Raw genomic sequence first — 23,064 nt, forward strand, 5'->3', positions numbered from 1 at the left:
AAAGGACATTCCTTTAAATGTGCTGCCTAACAAGACTACAGGACTAAAACCATTACATTTTTTCTAGTAGTAGTGCTTTACTATGTTTTCTGATGTAAATAAATGTGAATAGCAATATAGTGCACCAATCATTGGTAATACAGTGCAATGGTATGAGAGTACTACTTGTTATACTTTTAAGATGGATGGAAACTCAAAAAGTTGATACATGTCATGTTGTTAAATATTGGGAAGCAGATCTGCATGAATACCGGTGACTAGTCTTTCTTGCACTTCCAGAATGAGACTCTTCTGATCAAGCTGATCAAGCCATAGAAAGGCCAAATTGTTACAATCTGCTTGTCCACTTCCCACTGCTAAATGCAGTCTTGGTAAATTCACTTTTACAGATCTCCTCCTTCTTTATGCTTAAAAAACAAAAAAAAAAAAAAAGAAAACTGCAGTAATCCTAATTTTACAGAGCAATAGATTGTATGCTAATATTTGCCACAAAGCCACACAAAACAGCTGGTAATGAACTGGCAAGCAAAGACATTTAAGGAAGGACATGGGCAGCACAGTGGCTCAGTGGTTAGCATTCTTGCCTTTGCAGTGCTAGGTCCCAGGTTCGAATCTCGCCCAGGACACTATCTGCATGGAGTTTGCAGGTTCTCCCCGTTTCTGCGTGGGTTTCCTCTGAGTACTCCGGTTTCCTCCCACATTTCAAAAACATGCAGTAAGGTTAATTGGCTTGCCCCCTAAATTGACCGTAGACTATAAATGTATAAATATAACTGTTTCAATGAACTTTTATCTGAAACTGGAAGGGACAGCAGATCAGGACCGGCTTCCTAATCTGCCCCACTGGTTTTAACAGAGTATCAACAGCTGGCGTCTGCCTGCCCTCTTAGGTATAAGACTAAAACGCTGTTTCAGACAGCTGGCATCTGTTATCTATGAGCAGCTTGAGAGTTGAATTGAAGCTGCCTACTTTCAGGCTTGCTTTGCCTGATTGAAATGTTAGACTAAGCCGTTTAAGTCTAGGCAATGACTTTTTCATTTATTCACTTCAATTGAGCTATGCAAGTGGGCTTTAAAAAATCAAACGTTGGGGAAACAAAGTCCAGCTTTTAAAAATGTATATTAAACCAAAACAGTCATAGACAGCCATGGAAACCTTGTTAGAACTTCTAAGCCACTGTTTTTGGCTTTGTGTTCATTAGTGAAATATTCTATGTCTCCCCTGGTGGAAATCTATGAAAATGTTGGACCAGTACAAAAAAAAGTTCCTCTCTTTTCCAAAATCCTAATCAAAAAGAGTTTTGAATGGATGGCAAAGAACATTGACAAGGGACAACAACATGCACATCTTACAAAGACATTGAAAGTTTGCTGATCTTGAACTAAAGTGTCTTCAAAAGTACCCGACAGCCTATCAAAGCTTGTATATCATTAGTGTGCATTTTACACATGTCACATCAATGCATGACAGGTTGTGATGACAGCATGTTATGTGTAGACTGCTGCGACCCTCTGCATGAGTAACAGCACACGGTGGGGTAAGTGCTCAGCATTACGATCACAGCGCTGACTCAGGCTTACAGATAATCAGCTGGTGGAGATAAGAACAGTGTTGGGTAGATAAGTAGTCACCCAATGCCGGTTTTTCCATAGCCTCTTAATTTCCTGCTTTCCGTGTCTGATGATGGCATCCATGCACCTGTTCCTCCATTGTAAATAATGCAGCCTTGTCTTGTGGATTCTGTTATCTTTCTCTGCACTGGAAAAGCACATATCCACATCGCAATCCACAATCACCTGGGCTGCTTTTGATATGCACATGTATATTAGATCCCATTTATGCTTTTTGTACTGAAGCTTAAAAAAGACTCCCTAGACACAAGGAGGCCATTAGACACAGCAGTGAATTCTAAAGATGGAAGCTAAGAAGAAACAATGTAGACATCACTGGAACTTGCTTATCTCAAAAACATAAAGTGATAGGACTAAGCTCCTCATCTGTTTTCATCTTCCACTGAGATTCCATAGACTGAGATTCCATAGATGGTGGAGTTGACAAATTAGATCAGACTTACAAAAAAGCCAGAGCTAGTTACATTTACTGCTATAGGTAGCCTAATTGCAGATATTTCATAAATGTAAAGATAAAAACCAATAGCCGTACATTGGTGAAAATTGGAGGATACGGATTCAAGTGCCCGGCTTCCTTTTGGGCCCCCATTCAGATGAAGCCATCATTGGTTGTAGATCCTATAGTATAAACAACCAATTGATGCATTTTTTTTATCTTGTGTGTAAAAGGTGGGATGCTTGCTTGTATTTGTAATAAATTGTAATGTATAATTTATAAATATGCGTGTACAGATTGTGGGTTTTATGTGAACAGGATCCAAATATAGAGCAGGTGTTATGCAAACAGGATCCAAACATAGACCAGGTTCTATAAATTGCATCTTCTAGCTTGTCCAACATATGGATGTGGTTTCACCTTCCTATTCTCGTTCAGTGAGATTGCATTTTATGTTGAGATCTAAGCTGTCTAAATGACTGAAGATCACGCACAGTCTTGCTAAGCATCCAAGCATGTACAATTATGTATTTATCTGGTTTGCTCTATAATCCAAAGATTAATGTTCTACAGCATGATGCCCCCAGCAGAGGAAAGGTAATTTACATGCCATTATGCAACCCGGATCCGGTGTTGGCCTCCTAGATCTGAGACCGTACTTGTTGCACTCTGTTTTGTTTCTTCTCATCATCTGGTTAAAATTGATGGTCATTGGAATCAATTTGGTATCAGTGGGGTGTAAATAGGTTTATTTCCAACAAGTGGTTAAATCCATCAGAACCAAAGATATTTATTGTAGCTGTAGACTTATCAATTGTATTTTGGTTGATATAAATAGCCCATGTGTGGAGTTTGTAGCTTTTCAGATCTCTTGTGAAATTCCTTTTGCTGTGTTTAATACTGATAACCTGTCATCCTTTGGGGTCTAATACTTTGACCTAAATGGCTGTTTGTTAGCAGTACATAGGCAGGACTACAGTGGTTTACACAATGAGAATGATGTACTATTAGAGGAGCCTTACCAGTGGTCTTTAACATATTTTCAAGGATATAAGGCATAGTGAGCCTGGATTATAATATAATTGTCCTTGTGGTATTGGATAAATAAAACCTGGTTTCTAGGTGACTGTTAGAATGTAAATCATCTACAGATTATTGTATTTATTGTAAAGTAATTTTATGTCTTGCCTCCACAAAACGTTTTAGCTGATATTGTTTGTACTGTTGATCACTAAACAAGTTTTAGTGCAAAAGGGTGGCTAACCTGAATGACTAACTCCTGGTATTGCAGAAGGTGCCATTTATCTTTGCACATTCTGATAAACGTCCAAGGTTCTTTAAAAGTCAAGCCTGGAGAGCATACAACTAATATTTAACTGCATGTATGGAGCATCACAACCGCTTTTAACATTGTAAACAGATGGAAAGATAAAAGGATAAATTGTACAGTCATAATGTATCTGGTAGGATAGGTTCTAAGAACATAGGAGGGCTTACTTTAGGTGACCCCATGATCAAGCTGTGAGATCCCTCCACCTATATTGGTCACAAATTCCAGGAGATTTTAGGTGATTGATTTGTTTAAGTACAGTAAAAATTGATTTTGTTTCCCACCTGTGGTGCATAGTAATCCTGAAGCTGGAGAGTTGCCAAGAGTATTACATGAACCTGTAGTTGGATCAGTAAATTATACATTCTGCTATGGATTACTGCATATTGCCATCTTCCTGTTGGTTCAGAATCCATATTTTCTAGATGAATAAAGTATATCTCAAGCAAAAACATTTTTTTTTTTTTTTTTTTTTTTTTTTTTTTGTGGGATGGGGTAGTGGGGTTGTGTAGTCTGTGTTCTTATAGTGGAGATTTACAATTCTCTTAGTCCTGGTGACCATTGTCCACAAAAAGGAAAGTGAGGAGAATTCCAGTATTTTAGAGTTGCCTGAAGAACAAAAAGTGACGGGTAATCTCCCAAAGGAGGACATCCGATTAAGAGGAGAATTCCCCTCACTTTATTAGGTTTCCTTCTTGCATGAAGTAGATTTACTACGCTGGTACTCAATCATTTTTTCAATTCTGAAGACCTGATGATGGCCATCTTCTAGTATAGTAAGTATGCATCCTTTTGGGGCAGTGACCATATGCAACCAATGAGATTTACCTTTGATATGGACATAGAGTATGTATGCTGCCATTGATGACCAGGTCCTTTGATATACAATTTGCTTGGTTGGTGATGAGTAAATGGAAATGGTGGTTTTGGGTCATACAGCAGTTTACACTAAACACACCATCACTCATCAAATGTTTGGCTGTCAAACCAAACCGAGTGAACATTGTGTGAACTAGGAAGTCGTCATTTTATATTACCATAAATACACAGTCAATCACCACTATCAACAATAGTGTTGACACAAAACAATGTGACTGCTATTTTAAATAGCTGTGCAGATCTGTGGATTCTGATGTTATGAGATCTGCGCTCACACAGCTCAACAATACAAACCCAGGTAAAGACAAATTATTGAAGTATTATACGCTGCAACCCCAACTTCATATTAATGAAAGAGGTGAAAGGGAGAAGCTTTGATTTGTTTAGGGGAACACTAAGAAGTCATCAGTTCTAGTATGTAGATAATACATTGGTTAGGATAGGGACAGAAGAAACTTGTGATGTGAAGTTTGCAGAGTGTTGGGGAGATACCTATCCTTAGTGTCATTTTGTAGGGAAGAGCAAACGTGGCTGGATAAGGATTTCTGACCTGCTCACTTTTGATCAGCCCTCTGTCCTCCCTACTCCCCAACCAAGACTCTTTGTTCAACTGCATCTGTGAAATATTACAGAACTGCATGGTAATAGTCTTCTGATGTTTGTGAATGATTGTCAAACACTGGGCTTATTACTTGTAACTGTTTGTCTTCCAGAAACAGTCCTATAATGCGGATTCAGACGAAAGAACTTGCTGAACAATTGCAGCATGTGGGTGAGGTACGTTGTGAGCCCTAACACTGAGTTAAAGTGACAATTCCAATTATTTATGCAAATACCAAGTGCCTTGGTTCAGCCATCCAAAGGCAAAAGTATGAAAGTTACCTAATGTCGAAGAGCTACTGTTTTGTTCAAGAGTTGGAACCACAGAATGCCAATTATTACTTTTATTGATAGAAGACATTTCTCTTGCATAGGTTTCTTTGTTACCAGATGAATGACTTCTGGCTTTACCCCACCTATGCCGATCTTTAATTCCACATGAATCTCAACAGCAACATTCATTATTTCACTTGTAACTTGCATACATAATTTTGGTGTTGTCATTAATAGGCTAAAAAAATGTGGTAATTATGTTTTCAATTTATAAAAAAAATACAAACAGACAATTTTACTTGTTTGTCCGCCTTCTGTATATATAACATATCTCTTCTCTGAAACATATTGCCAAATGGTTATGACAATAGCTGGCACATGTTTTTGTTTTGATGCACTTGGATGTATTTAGCACCCAATTTTCTCATAGCACAGCCATTGTCCAACATGCAAAGTCCAACATGCAGACTTTATGGCTGGCTGTTCATGTTGGGCTTGCCATGTCCAGGGCTGGATCTGCCTGTGCACAGAGTAGCAGCCGGGGTGAGTTCTGAAATGCTCTCCACCTTCCAGCACCAGGCTTGAGCAGAGATAAGAGAAGGACCCGGCAGGTAGAAGAGAGCAATACTGACTTGTTTAGTATAGGAACTCCTGCACAGAGGTAAAGCTCATCCCCAGCACAGCACATGCACTAGTAGATGCCTTCATTGCTGTTCAATCTGGGCATGTGTTTTTAGTACATAGTCAAACTTTGAGGATAATAGATGGCTAATGTATTACTTTATGCACAGGTAGATGGAGCAAGCAATGAGACTGTACAGATGTGACTGGGTAAAGTCCTCTGGGTGGTGGTTTTGCTGCACATTATGGCACACCTATGGTCAGAATGTTGATGGGAACAGTAGTCCTATGGGGCTCCCAGTGTTGTCCGCCCATACCACTGCACTGCTTCTTATAAGGCCAACATGTGAACATTTTACAGCAGGTGATGAATTATTGGTATTGGGTGCAGCTGATCATTAAATCATAAACTCCTCTTCCCCCAAAAAGTATAATATGAGCTCACCAACACACGATTCTTCATATGATGTTTGTGTGATTTCTATTCTATACCAATGTAAGCAATAAGTGAACTGGGATCTCCACACTGCCTATGATTGTTAGACAACGGGGAGGGTGAAACGGAGCCCTTTGTGTGATCTGCAGCTACTGTTGTGGTTTCTGTACAAATGTCGGCAATTATGCATAATGTATTATACTCGGGTTTTATGCTGCTCTGCGGTAAATAACATTACACTTGCTCTCACGCTGTGGCTTCCTGCTCTGAGGGATCACAGCCATCTTCACTGCAAACTTGTGTCCGGAGAGATCACACATGGAGGCAGGCTGTGTTTAACAATCGTTTACATCAACCATTTAATATGGGCTATTGATGGTGAATGGGCCCCCTCTGACCGCTGTCACATGGAAAGCTGCCCACACGCGGCACAATGTGATTGTAGATTGTGATGATACACACACAACTCACAAATATTACACAAGTGTTTCCCTGTACAAATGAGATATTTAGTGTAACACTAAAAATGTGAAATAGTGCAAAGTATGCTGCTGCATGAGGGGCCCAAAGCCACCTCAGCCCACAGGGGCCCCAAGTCATTTCTGCACAGGGGCCCACTGTTGGCTCCATCCACTGAGCTAAGAATATGATGTAAGTTGCCACTGCTGACCTGGTTGTAAAATATATATTGCCTGGGTGATGTTCTGGTCTTCTGCATTTATTACTTTCTCAATCACTGACCCAGAATGAGGACACAGAGACATACAGACATCTGCATGCTTGTTCCAGGTGAGAATACCGACACCAAAATATCAGCATCACATCCAGGCAATGATCATTATTTACAATGAGCTCAGCAATGGCAGCTTCCATCATCATAGTGGCAGCTTCCATCATCATAGTGACAGCTCCACATTTAATGCAATGAATGCAGATAGCCAGTGGTGGACGTAGCCAAGTGTGGGCCCCTTTGCAGAACTGACGTGGGGTTCCCAGTGGGGTCCCTGTTGTTTGAGGAGAGCCCTGGGCCCTTGTGCAGTGGCACACTTTGCACCTCCCTATGTCCACCCCTAAATGTAGCCTGCAATATGTGGTGCTTTCTTATGGGTAAGTACTGGTCAGACCCAGGCAGAGTTGAGCTACATACACCTTTCAGATAATTGTCACCTGAGAAGATTGTGTATACAGCGCCCCCTACTGTTATTTATTCAAACCAGAGCAGATCACTAGGCATGGCTGTTGTTTCCTATGGAGGAGAACACAGCCAGGTTCCTCCCCCTCGCTCATTCTACTCTCACTGAAATCAGGAAAGATTTTTTGTTCCCAGAGATAGGAATGTGATGGCTGTATGTAGCTTTACTCTTCCTGATTGTTCCATGGGGGGGATTTACTAAGAGAATTCAGGATGGTCACTGAGCAATGTAAATTATCACCATGCTGGGGATTATACACTTAGCTTAGTGAATGTGCTGAAAAATCACATGGCAAAGAATACCCAATCACGTGTAAGGAAATTTGTGATTGGATCGATAAAGTCAGCTGAGCTTCATCTCATTTACTAGGTGAAAGATTCACATTGCTACCTGGGCAGCCTAAACCCCCTGTTATAAAATAATATTATATCCCAATCCCTTATAATCTGATTGGCTGGGAGGTGTATTCATACATTCATTCTTTCTATGTATTCACTCCCCAGCACTCTGCTCTGACCAGTGCTGGTTTACATGTCCCCCTGGTTACTATACACAGGGATGGAGGGCTGGGCACTGCAGTACGGGGGAGGAGGGGGTGAGATGACTCCCTGCGCTCCCCATGCCGCACGGCACGTCCCATCCTCCATGCAGACGGCGAATAATGTGCATTGTCATGTGACCGGGCTCCCCGCCCGCGCGTGTCACCCCTCCGTTGCCATAGAGATGGACAGGTATGGTCGCGCTATTCCATCAATGGCGGGGGGCGTGGTCACGCAGTCAGGACATGCTGACGTCACATACATGAATGAAAAGCTGTCAGCCTATGGCGAGGAGCGATCTCCCCTCCCCCTGCACCATCGATCTGGTAGAAAATGAGGTCAGATGTACGGAATCACCCCCCCCCCCCGGGTGTCATACATAATACATACACATGAGGCGTATGTGCACAGCCCACGTGTCCTGTGTGCGTAGGCTTGTGCTGTGGTGGTTCCCTGTAAAAGGACTTGTGTGCTGGGAGGGGAGCCCATTGCTGTCCATCGTATTGCTGCTGGGTGACCGCTGCCGCCTTTCCTGATGTTCTGCTTCTGTTTGCAGAATTCCTTGTTGAAGCTGCAGGCCCTGGAAAGTGATTTGTGTTCTGCCTTCCTGCCAACCCAGGAGGAGGGGGCTCAGGGCTGCAAGGAGGCCAGCACCTCATTCATCCAAACCGTGCCAAGCGAAGGGCTCAGCCATGCAGGTAAGAACCCCCCTTTATCATTGCCGGGGACTCCCAAACCATCACATTACAGGCTGCATCATAACCCTCACTATGGGGGCTCATAGCAGGGCTGCAATCCTCCCTAACCAGGGGGAATGGGCTCCATGCTGGCCACTGTCTGCTCCTGGGTGATGGGATGGCAGGGATGGAGAGGAGGGTGGGGGATGGGGAGCCGGTGATGAGGGGCCAGTGATGGGGAGCGGGTCATTGGAAGCTGGTGATGGGGATCAAGTGATGTGGAGCCAGAGATGAGGAGTGGGTGATGGGGAGCCAGAGATGAGGAGTGGGTGATGGGGAGCCAGAGATGAGGAGTGGGTGATGAGGACCGGGTCATTGGGAGCCGGTGATGAGGATGAAGTGATGGGGAGCCGGAGTTGAGGAGCGGGTGATGGGGAGCCAGAGATGAGGAGTGGGTGGTAGGGAACCAGTGATGAGTAGCGGGTGGTAGGGAGCCAGTGATAGGGGAGCGGGTGATGGGGAGCCAGTGATGAGGAGTGGGTGATGGGGTGTGGGTCATTGGGATCAAGTGATGGGGAGCCAGAGATGAGGATCGGGTGATGGGGGAGCCGATGAGTGGGTGATGGGGAGCCAGTGATGAGGAGCGGGTGGTAGGGAGCCAGTGATAGGGGAGGGGGTGGTAGGGAGCCAGAGATGAGGAGCGGGTGGTAGGGAGCCAGTGATGAGGAGCAGGTGGTAGGGAGCCAGTGATAGGGGAGCCAGTGATGAGGAGCGGGTGGTAGGGAGCCAGTGATAGGGGAGCGGGTGATGGGGAGCCAGAGATGAGGAGCGGGTGGTAGGGAGCCAGTGATAGGGGAGCGGGTGATGGGGAGCCAGTGATGAGGAGTGGGTGATGGCGAGCGGGTCATTGGGATCAAGTGATGGGGAGCCAGAGATGAGGATCGGGTGATGGGGAGCCAGTGATGAGAATTGGGTGATCCGGAGCCAGTGATGAGCCGGGGATGGGGAGCGGGTGGTAGGGAGATGATGATGATGATGAGCGAGTGATGAGGAGCAGGGGATGGCTGATGAGGTTATGGTTGGCAAGTGTCAGAGATGGCTGGTGAGGAGCGGGTGACGGTGTGTTGAGTTCTGTTCATCTTGCAGGAGATGAGGACATTTATCAGACACTTTGCGTGACCCTTCTGCTGCCGGGTGTTTAGAGATTTCTAGTATCCTATACCAAGCAAAGAGAAAACTACTACCCCTCTCACCAGTGTTTCTCAGGCAGGGTTCCTCCAGAGTTTTCCAGGGGTTTCTTGAGGAATTATAATTTGTCCCTACCAGGTAATTTTAAGTGACACCAATGATCTTTTTGGCTATCTTTAAGGGTGACATTCTTCCCACTGACCACCACACTAATACACTGTGATCTGTGGAATAGTAATTATAGTGTGGGATCCCTGAAAACATGAAAGTTCTATAAAGGGTTCTTCATGTTATAAGGGCAGAGAAAGGCTGCCTACATATTACCTTCCCTCCCGATTCTCCCCAATATCACAGCAGGTATCTGGCAACTATTGTAAGATTGTTTCCTTCTGGTAACAGGTGTGAACATGGAAGGTTGTATAGGAGACATAAAAATGGTCCATTCCTCAACTAATTTCCTGATAATACAATAAAAGGATGAAACATAAATCATTTTGGAGGGAAGCTCAATGCAATCTTTTGCACATGGTGATTCATAAAGCCCAGCCTTGACCCTCCTCAAATAATAGTAATGAATGGAGATCTCTGAAGATACTGTGTTCTTTTCTTCTTCTGGTCCATGGTTTACATACAGTGGCAGAGCTGATCCGGTCATTTATTATTTCTACTCTGACACTTTGGTGAAAAGATTCGATCAGCAATTCTAAGACACTGACTGCATTCAGCAGAATGTTGCTTCTCTTCCAGACACAAACGCTTTGCTAGGTTTATGGGGTAATCTAGCCAAACGTGAACATGTGTTTTCCCTAACTGCTATTCTGTTTTGGAAACTCACATCTATAATTTCTGAATTGTGCATTTCTGCAAATCTCTATTGTCATACAACTACATATTTAGGAAACAATGCAATATATATATGATTGTTATATACACAGATTTCTTATGGTTTATAAACACAAAAATGTTATCGGTTCATGGAATCGGTGTTCTATAAATATTTATTATCGGGGTACTGGATGCTTACCCATTAGTGCAGGAGCGGTGGTACCATTTAGTAGATTTAGCATTCCTTCTGCATATCCTGTACATTGTCACTGGGCTGCTGGCATACAAAGAATATACAATAGAGGTTGAAGCCTGATCTTCTGGTTATTTCCTGATAAAAATGATATTGTACATTAGAATGATTAGTGCACAAACACCTGAATGTGTATGACCTCAGCAGAGGAATCCCGGGGGGAATAGCTATAAGCCATTACAGGTCTCCTCCCGTATAAATTTAAACCAGGGAGTGCCTGCTGCAATCTAAAGGTACATAACAGCCAAAATCCATTGCATGCCACTGGGCTATCAATTCTAATTATTGACCCCTCTGGACTACTAAATGAAATGACAGTGGTAGCTGAGTCTATGAATGCCTTGCTTTACATTTTTTATATAATTTCATCTTTTTTCTAGTGGTCTTTAGTGGGAGATTTATATTGCACAATTTAGACAAACAGTTGTTGTTGAACTACAAGCGCCAGCACGCAGTTAGTCATTGACAAAGCATGCCCTGGGCTGTGCAAGTTGCTATATTTTGTTTGCTTTATATTATGCAATGGGATAAGGTAAATAGCAATACTAAGCAACCTATTGGGCTTTGATGAGCGTTGTGTGAACAATACTATTAATGTTTAATTTCTGCCCGCTTGCTTTGTCACCACACGGCACTGCTTTTCGAACTGGTAAAGTTATGTTGATGCTTTCTATGTTGCACCTATTCAAAGCAATTTGTTATGACATAACCTGAATGTTCCACTATTATTACCTTCTATTACACAGCTGAAACTAAAGTATATCTTATGCAGGAAAAAGAAAAGCAGCGAATGTGTTTTATTTATTTCCTACATCATCATGTGTAAATAAACATATGGACTACCTGGGCTTTGAATTTTTCCTAGGGCACTATACCAGTTCTGATAAAATTTTTATAATATATTTTTTCCATTGTATACAATTGCAAGATATATACTTGAGAATATTTGGAAATGTTTCTGGATGCCCGATTGCAAAGCTCAGTGTATCTGTCACAATCATTCACACCGCAAGGCACATAAAATGCACAGCATAGTATTTATATAGTGCCAACATATTACGCAGCGCTGTACATTAAATAGGGGTTGCAAGTGACAGACAGATACAGACAGTGACACAGGAGGAGGAGACGACCCTGCCCTGAAGAGCTTACAATCTAAGAGGTGGGGAAGCAGCACACAATAGGAAGGGAGATATGGAATAGTGGAAGTAGTGACGGTTTAGGAGATAGAAGACCGCTGGTCAAGTTTGAAAGAGTCTTCTCTTTTTCTCCTTACAGAGTGGACAGGTCTCCAGTATTTTTTGGGTACCAGGGTCTTCTGACTAGGAGCGGCATATTTCTGCAAAATATGTTCTGTAGCTAAAATGTAGGTTTCCAAGCTAGCCCCTTTTTAAAGCTGAACTAAACCCAACCAACTCACCTGTCTGTGCTGCCATCTTTATTCTATAATTCCTCTTTGGATGATCTTCAGCAATCTTGATTGCCTGTGCCAGGGTGACATAACCATACGTCATCCCGGCACATGCAGGGGAAGCTGGGAATTCTGGGTTTGTCTGGCAACTGAGCATGCACAGCTTAACTTTTTGCCAGAAACTTGCAGCTATCAGACAGGTAAGTCGCATTATTACAAAAGGAACTTCGCTTGTCTCTTTCTGCAATCATGACCTGCCTGATCATACAAACCTAAAAGTCAAACTTTAATTTAGACATGTGGCAAACTCCACAAAAACACATCCAGTACAGTTCTACTTTCACTTTCTAGAAGCAAACCAGACAATGAACTGTCCCCAGGTGTCAGTGAAAAGGTTAATATTGTGCGCCAATTACTTGCCAAGCTTCTCCCTCCATAAGACTCTGTCCGGGTGTTTTCCCACATTCTATGTGAACGTTGGGTACTCCTACAGAAATACAATAATCCAGACATTGCCAATTGCTGAACCAGTAAAAGCTAGTTCAGTTTACTTTAGGTAAAAGCATTTTGAAGGAGGACAGACAGGAGGAATGTTGTATTTTAATACAAGTAATGCTGCCTAAAACTTTGACATTCTTTAAGCTTGGTGTTGTATTTGTATATTCTTTATATTGCTCCTGAAGCTGCAAGAAAAGACCTTGTACCTCCCAAACAGTGTTTTCTTTTTTTCTCACAAGATATGTACACACTTTGTTTAAACACCATTGACCTTTGCATTAAACACACGCACAGCCTGGCTTTTCTGTTGTGGACAAGCCATTATGTGTTCTTTAAGTGTTGGATACCTTTAAATATGTGCATACCTATTCAGAACTTGTGTAGCAACAATATCCATGCTACGGGTGTTTGTCGTCTTTCCCCTCAGCAAAAGACAGCTGAGCATTCCTGGACTTTGTATGGGTCAGAGTTATCCTAAACATCTATGGAGAGTTCGATAGTAATACAGGTAAAGAAAGTACTAGTGGAGAGTGGAAAAACATTGGTGGGTCACTATGTGGGTTTTTTATATAAACATGCAATAGAACTTATCTAATGACATTAAAAAAATAAATATTTTTATAACAATATTATTCTTCCAATAGTCATTAAAAAGTAGATCCCAAACAGGAGAAAATTGGGTCTGTGATACACTCATGATACATGATTCATAAAGAATGGCAGAGTGCTATATAGGGAGCCAATGTGTTGAGTGATTGTAGTAAAATACAAATCCCTTAGTGGCTACTCTTCTAATCTCTGTATTAAGTACAGTAACACACTTGTAAAAGCATGTAAACCTTTGTATAATCCCCTGACAAGATTTTAATCCAGAAGCTATATTGGATGAGGCTTCTTCTGGTTGCATTATAGTAGGGCTGTCCAACAGGGACTTTGTTCTGTAGCCTGCAAGGCTATGGAGAAAAAATGCCATTTACCTTCTCTGCCCTCATCATTGTGCCCTTGCACATTTTTCCTTCGTGATTGCTGAGTGGCCGATCAACATATTGCTTCCAGCAGCCACATTTGTTCTGCAGGATGTGAATAGGTCACATTCCTCCTCCACACCACCCCATACTATTAGAGTTGCCATGCCATTGGGTGTGTGTGTATTTAGCATATTTAAGTGTAATATATATGTAAACAGTTGGGTCCATAAATATTTGGACAGACAACTTTTTTTCTAATTTTGGTTCTGTACATTACCACAATTGATTTTAAATGAAACAACTCGGATGCAGTTAAACTGCAGACTTTCAGCTTTATTTCAGAGGATTGAACAAAAAGATTGCATACAAATGTGAGGAACTAAAACCTTTTTTACACAATCACTTCATTTCAGGGGCTCAAAAGTAATTGGACAAATTAAAAAGCTGAAAATAAAATGTTCATTTCTAATACTTGGTTGAAAAGTTTCTCTTCACCATGGAAATGATTCTGCGATTATCCACCACTGTTGCCTTCCGTGGACGTCCAGGTCTTTTGGTGTTGCTGAGTTCACCAGTGCTTTGTTTCTTTCTCATGATGTACCAAACTAGATCTTGCCACTCCAAATAATTTCTTGGATGGTTTTTTTTTCTGCTTTTGCAGCTTAAGGATGGCTTGTTTCACCTGCATGGAAGGAATTGCCCACACCAGCCTATGAAATAGCCTTTGAGTCAATTGTCCAATTACTTTTGAGCCCCTGAAATGAAGTAATTGTGTAAAAAAAAAAGGGCTTTAGTTCCTCACATTTTTATGCAATCTTTTTGTTCAACCCACTGAATTAAAGCTGAAAGTCTGCAGTTCACCTGCATCTGAGTTTTCATTTAAAAATAATTGTGGTAATGTACAGAACTAAAATTAGAAAAACAATGTCTCAATATTTATGGACCTAACTGTATACATATACACTGTATGCACATATGAACACACCCACATATAAATATATATAAAAATTTTGTTTAATTTAAATTTCCATAAATACATACTGTAGGTATAAAGAGTGATGCAGCTTTTCATTCCATCTTTTCAAATCTGGTCCCTGATTTATAATGCAAAACATATTAAAGGGCAATGAGAATTTGTATTGTGGCAATCAGTGCTTTGATCGGTAGAACGTAATTATCTAAAAGTGGCGGTCCACAGCTCTGTTCACTTTAATAAACTCACTGATCTACATGTTTGGGACTACCATAAGCAACTCATTGAGTTCCATTGTGGCTGCATATGCTATATTTCTATAAAGGCGATTGTACCAAAATTGGCACTTGGGGGTCTTTGATAAACCGTACCATTGATCTTTACTATTTCATATGAAGATCTTCATGATCTCAGAGTCATGCTCCATTGGTCCTTTTAAATTGGTGATCAGATCTTAAAAACAATTCAAATAGTACTAATGTCTGGCCATTCATAGAACTGACTTATGTCCGATAATCACCATTTTTACGAAGGCAATCTCGCCATAATAATGTCATGAAACTATTGGACCTAGCAGTTTCCCGTTACCCTTATTTCTTCCTGAAGGTATACCATCCTGATTTTATCATCGCCACACTTTTGTGTAAATCTACCTGATAAATTCTTACTTCAGTTCTTTTTACACCAATTTGTACTTTCTTAGGTAAACTCTACAGGTGCTGGATAAAAATAACTAAATGCAAATGTGCATCCTTGTGTATCCAAATGATGCCTGATGTCCCTGTTTATCAATGAAAGCTATTGTCTTTACACTTCTTTCTGCAGTCATTTCAAACAAATGTTCACACCGAGTCTGAAGTGCACCCCTGAGTTTGCCAGTAACAGGAGCCCTGCTGAATAATACATTTCCTTCTGGATCATGAATGCTCTTTGGAAGATGTTTAAATGGGTAGAAAATGTAAATATGTTTTAGATTAGTGGAGAAGTTGATGGAAGGGAGGGTAATTGCCTGATATAAGTATAAACATTCACTTTATAGTCTGCAGATAACTTTAAAAAAGCTGAATTATTGATATAAACGGAACCAGTGTGTAAATGCACAAAACTTGTGTGAGAAGCATTACCATTTATGGGGAAAACAGTATAGAGGAAATTATATTATCGGGCAAGGGTGTAGGCAGAAAGATTTATATGAAATTTACTTCATGTGTTCAATTATGAAAATGTTAAAATGAATATTATTATTGTTTTAGTCCCAAAAACCCCGTATTGTCTGGGTGTTACACCAATACTCCAGTATCTTTCCAATATTTTTGCTGGTGATCAGAAAAGTATAGAATTCTTAGGGTAAACGTCTGTTACAGGGTTATATTTTTGTGTATAATGCTGGGTAAAAATTTAACAAAGAAAGGTGTTGAGAGGATTTCAGATAAACTCTTTATTTTACCTGTTGGAAGGCTTTTGTCATTTTGCCCAGTCTGCTACGCAGATCTTTTTTTTATCAATAATATCACTTTCTTGGTTTAGCATCACTGGGTGTTGGGATGTGTGCACTAGATAGAAATATTAATTTTTATTCACTAGAGCAGCTTTTTCCAGCCTGATTTATCAAAACTCTCCAAGACTGAAGATGATTAAGAAGTTTAACTATCATGTGAGAACCTGGAATGGATTTCTGTCCTGGACCAGATCTTTTCCAAGTTTACTGGATCAACAAGGTTAACCTATATTAGTCTATATTCACCAGACTTTGAGAGCTTTAATAAATCAGCCCCAGTGTCTTATTATATTTTGCCATCTTATTTCCTTGAGCATTATACATGTTTTTTTTGTCATCTGTTTATTTCCCTTAGTAATTTATTAGTTTAATACTGAAGATTTTTCCTCTTAGAAGTGGAATTTAGTTCTTTATTTTGTCAGGTACTTCTTGAAAAGAGCAATTAAAAGTATTCGTCACGAAATAAATTATTCTGCTTTGTGCAGTCTGCATAAAACAGATTTTAAATTGTTTGACATCTGCGTTATTCCTGTGCGCATAGTAATCAATACCTTTGTCCGTGTGGATCAGTTTTTTTCCACCCGTGTTTTCCCTGTGGTGTTGTTTGCTGCTTAAAGCCTACATTGACTATTGGTACCATACATAGTAGGTGAAAGAATCTGGAATTCTGGAAATGGGGTTGTGGACAATTAAAAGTGTACAGGACCTTCCACAGTCTGGAAAATTATTAGGCCAAAAAAAAAAATAAGAGCAAAGTTTTACTTTTTTGCCAGTTGATAACTCATAAAATTCAGCTTTTTAACAGACCATTCGCATTTTGGTGTTCACTAGTTCATGAAATCTCTCATTAGATTGCAAAGACTGCTGTGGTGATTGAGGAGTCCCAGGGAGGTACAAGAAATCTGAATGTGACTTGTAACTTTGTGTAATGGAAATGCTTTTGGGTGAATCTTTTTGAAGCCCAATAAACACTGCTGTATGTTAATGGCCATAATATCTAACTCAAAGTATAGTTTTAGATTGTCTATTCAGGAAAAATGTCTAACTTTTTAATAATCCATAGAAATGTGTAAACTAAATCTAGCATTTTCTGTCAATTTTAGAACCACCATTGGTGCATCGAGAGCCTCAGAACGACTCAGATCATAGTACCGAGGATACACGCAGCTGTGGGACCAGCCGGCTGTTGTTCCACATTACAGATGGAGATAATCCTGTACTGTCTCCACGATGTTCCATCTTTAGTCAAAGTCAAGGATTTAATCTGGATCCCGAGTCTGCACCATCCCCTCCCAGTAGTCAGCAGTTCATGATGTAAGTCAGATGATGTACTGGGTTTACTTTTTGACTTATACTGTATATGATTTTTTTTTCTTTGTAAACCGTTTTATTGTTGAGCTGCTATCAGGCCTGCAATACACCAAGGCAGCCATTCCCAAACAAAGTTTCCTCAGAGTTTACCAGGGTTATTCGATTGGTGGATGACTGACTTTCCATTTGCTGGACATTTGTTAGTTCTTTAATCAACACCATGATGCAACATGACACCAGAGATGATTTTAGCTGTCTACCATGGGAGGTATTCAGAGTCTGGTCTTTAGAGTCTGGTATTCAGACTCCCACAGTAAGAAAAACATTCTACCAACTGACTATCAATGTAAATGGATTTGTTCCCCACTAGTGCCCAATCCATTGGTTTAAGCAGGGATTCCCCAATACCTGGAAGTTATTTTAGGGTAAAATGTTAGGAAAGGCTGCTCCAAAGTTTTGTGATGTACATGTACCCCATAACTTGTGGTAAAGCTTTCATGGGATGTACAGCATTGATATTGCCAACGTTCTGAAAATACTTATTGAAGCTTGTTCCCAGCCTCACCTTTTTCCTAGGTGAATCAGTCAGAAGTGTTAGCAAGCCATTTTGTCTGCACATTCCTCCTCTGGTTCGATTTGATTGTTCACAAACCAATGTAGAAGTTTACTTCACCCTTCTGGAGGAGGGGAGTTGGAAAAATTTTGAAACTGCAAACCGGAGATCAGATTCAAGTGTTAATGGAAGGTTATTGGTTAAGGTCAGGTTTAACTTGCAGGGGATTTTTGGAAGCTACCTACATTTTGGTGCCAAAAATAGTGCAGCAAGTAAACACATTTTGTAAAAGATTTGAGTACTAGGGATCAGATATTCTAAATATTAGCTGCTTTACTATTGCAAAGGTAGCAGCTAAAAGTGAAGGTGAACTCCAGGCAAACGGTGCCTACATATACAATGTTACAATATATAGACAATACAGAGATACACAGATGAAATTCATATATTAAAGCTTCTGTACATGCCAGATGATCTGTTTTCTGTATATTTAGTTTGGAAATATACAGTGGTCATACCTGGCCTGTTAACCATTAAAGGAGAAGCAGCACATTATTAGTCTCCTTTCATTTTCTGCTTCTTTCAGCATGTTTTATAATTGGCTACCTGAGCTACTTTGCTGTATGGTGGATTGTAAGGAGGCGCTCTATTGCTTGCATTTAAAAATGCGTTTAATGCCATATTGAAGCTGAACATCCAAAAAATAAAAACTACTATTAAAGTGAAGCTTCCCCGCACTGGAAGCGTTGAGTATTTGTCTAAAAAGCACTTTTACTCTCCTTTATGCTTTGTTCCCCAGCAACCAGCAATTCTGCTTTACTTTAGCTTTTACTTCTTTCTGGAGCTAATCTTTTAACTGTCTGTTCTAAATTTTGGAAATGATTTTACCATTCTAAAGGCCAAGAAGCACGTCTAGAGGGAACTGTGAAGACCCCAAAGAGCCTCTGACAGTCATACAGCTCACCAAACAAATCCAGAACCTCAAGAAGAAGATCAGGAAATACGAAGATAAATTTGAGCTGGAGAAAAACTATCGTGTGAGTAAACCCTTTGTTATACTTCAGTTTGTGCTTTAAAACAATGCTGGGTAACTGTTGTCAGGATTATAATAAGGCCTTTAAAATGCCTGAAATCTGTCAGACAAGATTAGAATTCTTTTTTGTTACTTCACAAGTTACATAAAGTGCTCTGGCACTGCATGACTAGTTCTTATTATAGAACTTCTCTGATTGCCATTTTACAGTGAAGGTCAGAAATGCTGATTGCCTGTGTCCATTTAATTTCAATTGGTCACAGTCCAAAACAAAGCCGCCTTTTTATCCTCTATCTACACATAAGTATGTATTGGTATTTGTATATATTTTTAGCTGGGTATGAGGCCTGTTATCTGGAAATCTCTGAGATTTAGGGGTTCTGCCGAAAAAAATATCATCATTGAATTAGCATGTCATTGAGTAAAAACAATCACAATTTGAAAGTGTTAAATAAAGGAAAAAAAATCAAAGCAACTATGGGGTCACCCCTTTAATTAACAGATTGTTTCATTAGCTTTTATGCACCTGGGTCCAGCTACCTTCTTATTGGACAGAATCAATGATCCAAATTAATTGTTCTGTGAATGGATATAAGAAGCTTTATTGCTGATTTAGGAAACAATTGTTTTCTCTAGCTTAGCCATTCTCCAGCATGGTTTAGAGGAGTCCTAAGCTTCCTCCACAGCAGCCGTCGCCAAACAGCTGTCCAGTCCGTGAGAAAATTTTGGTGGTCTGTGGCTCTGGCTGGTGTGCCCTTAGTGAGGTCCCTCTCCTGACCCCGCTGATGTCCCCCGTGTGGACACAACCTGCCCACTCTCCCATTGCAGGCTCAGACCTGCTTGCTAATCATCCTGGGGAGAAGATAGCGGAGGGCTGTTGACAAAACTTTTTTTGCGTCCACAGCCCTGCGCTACTGTTCCCCCAGGATGTTTAGCAAGCAGATCTGAGCCTGCGATGGGAGAGTGGGCAGATTCTGGCATCATGACGTCATTCTGTGGGAAGTTTCTTCCTTTTTGAGTGACACACGGCTCTCCGTGCATGGACAGTCCATATTGCATAGATTTAGTGGTCTTTGAGGTCCAAAAGGTTGGCGACCACTGCTCCAGAGGTTCCTAGGGATTCCTTGAGGTTTGGATTATTGACCTTATATCTGTTAATGACCTCTTAGTTTTTGACAATTGCAGTGTTCTCCCCAGTGCTGGGTGGACCATTCAGCACTTTTCAATAACCACCTGGCTGTTTTTTGGTGGTTACTGAAAGGTTGGGTCACAATACAGGAGTCACCACCCAGCTTAAAAAACGTCTAGTGAGAATACTGCATTTGGCAGAATGATAACAAATGAAAGGTGCATTCTTCTATGACCTCATATGGTTTTAGTGAGGGGTTTCCTAAGACCTGAAAATGATTTCAAGAGTTCCTCAGTGGTGAAAACTTTGAGAAAGGCTGCTTTAGCTGGACTAGAAGCCTAGAAATTGATTAATCTCCCCGGGTTAGCTCAGGGTTTAGGCTAGTAGCAAACACCGCCAGAGCACATTACAACCACTGGTAAAATTAATGGTTTAAAGTGGTAATAAACCATCTTTTTCTTCTCTTCCTTGTTAAATCTTTGACCACCTTGGTTGGCAATGCTGGGGTGATTTTAACTCCCATACAAGTGTGCAGTTTAATCCCATAGCCGAGGAGGAAGCCAGGATGTGCCGTGCCCTGCCTGATCGCAAATTTTTGGAGTGGAACTTTAGTTCTACCATAAGACAACCAAATGTTTGTAAACAACATTGTTATCACAGTACACCTGGGATTTGAATAGTAAACTTTGCTATATTTATAAACATAAATTCTAATGCTTTCTGCAGCTTGAACTCCTCTAAACATCTTTATTGATTTGCTATGCTTTTAAGGAAGTCCAGTTTCCTTGACCAGTTGCCAGATTTTTTTGTTATACTTTTTCCTCAAAAGTATTAGCTTACCAGCTTTCTAAGTGTAAATGTTGCGAAATTTGATCAATCTTTGCAACCCTTTAGTTGCTTTTCCTTGTAAGCCAATCAGTCACTGCCAATGACTATCAATGGTAATCAGTATCAGAAACATATCCTAGAAATTGGCTGTTCTGGATACATGTTGTCGGTTTAAACCTCAAATCGTTCATTAAGGATAAAAGATTGATGAATAAACATTGAAGAAGTCTTACAGGCTAAGTGTGTTTGTACTGAGCCAATACCCATGGCTTTGGTGCTATCTAGATGGAATAATTGCTGTCAATTTGGAAAATGTCGAGATAATGTTTGGTTTTGTATTCAGGGCAGAATGACATTGCCCCTAGTAGGAGATCCATCCAGAAAGATACACCCAATGATCAGTGCCCCTACACCTCCTCCTTGGTCTGGTTGCTCAGTTAGAGTATAGGAGACTGAATCACTTCTCCTATGTACAGTGCATGGGCTTGACAGACAATCCCCGGACCTGAAATGTGTTAATGGAAGGCCATACATAAGCTTTAGCTCCAACACTACCCAGCATAGGGCCTTATTTAGGGTTGCCTGCTGTAGGGTGAGTATGCTATGCCTAGGGAAAACTGCAAGTACTAGGCTATCAGGAGGAATTAGCACCTTTCCCTGAATCCCATAAGAATGTTAAAATAATTTCCCCCATGATGATTGTCTTATGTCTGTGAACATGTTGGGGTTGATTTACTGAAGGAATTTATGCTGTTCCCATAGCTAAGTGAATTATCCCCTTGCAAGAGATTTTTTTTTTTTTAGTAAATTAAATGAACCTTTGCTGGCTTAAACTGTCCAATCATGTTCAAGGAAAAAATAAATATTTTGCCGATTTCCTTCCACACGATTGGGTATTTTTTTTACAGTGTGAGCTAACACCTTTCAAGCTGATCATTCATCTTGGTAAGTGAAGAGCCTACATTCCTTTGGTAAATTGCTCCCATCAATTCCCAGACAATCATCAGAATAGAAGAATATTTGGTAATGTTGGTCATTGTAGTTTTAAAATGGATCTTTTTTTTTTTTTTCTTTGTACTTCAGCCATCTCACAGTGAAAAGACATCTAATCTTGAAGTACTGAAATGGATGAATGACTTGGCAAAGGCTCGTAAGCAACTCAAAGGTACATTTTATGCTGGTGTTATTTTTGGCAAATTCATCACTTGCTGAAAATACACTGTATGACTTTTACAAGTGATGTGACCTTAACATTAAGAGAACATGAGTGTTGGAAAATTCAAGCAAAAGCTTTCAGAATGCCTTAAGAGATCCTATGACATGTTTGTGGTGCGCTGTCATTGACTTTCATTAGTTTGCAAATCCATGTGGATGCCACATTGCCTAAGCCTGGAAAACAGACTGGAAAAATGAAAGTCAATGGCAAGCCAAGCAAAAGAGATCACAATGGGGATTTAGGCTGTACAGAAAAATAGACTATTACTCTGCACTAAGTTTCATGATTGGATGGCTAAAGTCAGCAGAGCTTCCTCTCATTCGTAAAAGGAAGTACATTTTTTTCTTTTAAAGTGATAATCCACTTTAAGTGAACAGCCTAAACTCTTAGTACATGAACCCCATGAGTTGGTGTTTTTTCTGGTGATATTTGGCATGTAAGTTCAAAGCTGGCCTAATCCACTTGGTGGGTTCTGTATATAGTGAACTTAAATCAATTCATTTGCATATTCATGTTCCATATGATATAACCCAAATGCCATTTCAAAAAGGCAGCTTTCTCTTCTGTGAAAATAAAGTCATAACTATCTGTTGGATTGCTATGGCTACATGACAATCGAACATTGGTAAACAAATTCAATTGACTTGTGTGTAGCCATCATAGTCAATGGTTAAGCCCACCTCAAATTCTCAAAGACTAAAGCCAAAATGTTTGCTTGGGAATTTAAAGCCCCTCCCAATATTTTGCCATCCGTGCCCTGATAG

At 40.6% G+C, this 23,064-nt stretch overlaps 1 protein-coding gene across 2 annotated transcripts in view; it reads left to right on the top strand.

Annotated features, from left to right (window-relative positions):
- The window catches only part of FAM13C (family with sequence similarity 13 member C), a 64,240-nt gene that overhangs the window by 32,435 nt on the left and 8,741 nt on the right, over positions 1-23,064 (top strand). For both annotated transcript variants that reach the window (XM_072423244.1, XM_072423243.1), the window contains exons 5-9: positions 4,991-5,054; positions 8,496-8,637; positions 17,334-17,544; positions 18,993-19,131; positions 22,168-22,249. In XM_072423244.1, coding sequence (XP_072279345.1) covers positions 4,991-5,054; positions 8,496-8,637; positions 17,334-17,544; positions 18,993-19,131; positions 22,168-22,249 — 638 coding nt within the window. The remainder of the gene's footprint in view (positions 1-4,990; positions 5,055-8,495; positions 8,638-17,333; positions 17,545-18,992; positions 19,132-22,167; positions 22,250-23,064) is intronic.

This window comes from Pyxicephalus adspersus, chromosome 10 (genome assembly GCF_032062135.1).
Source record: "Pyxicephalus adspersus chromosome 10, UCB_Pads_2.0, whole genome shotgun sequence".
NCBI classification, from domain to species: Eukaryota; Metazoa; Chordata; class Amphibia; order Anura; family Pyxicephalidae; genus Pyxicephalus; species Pyxicephalus adspersus.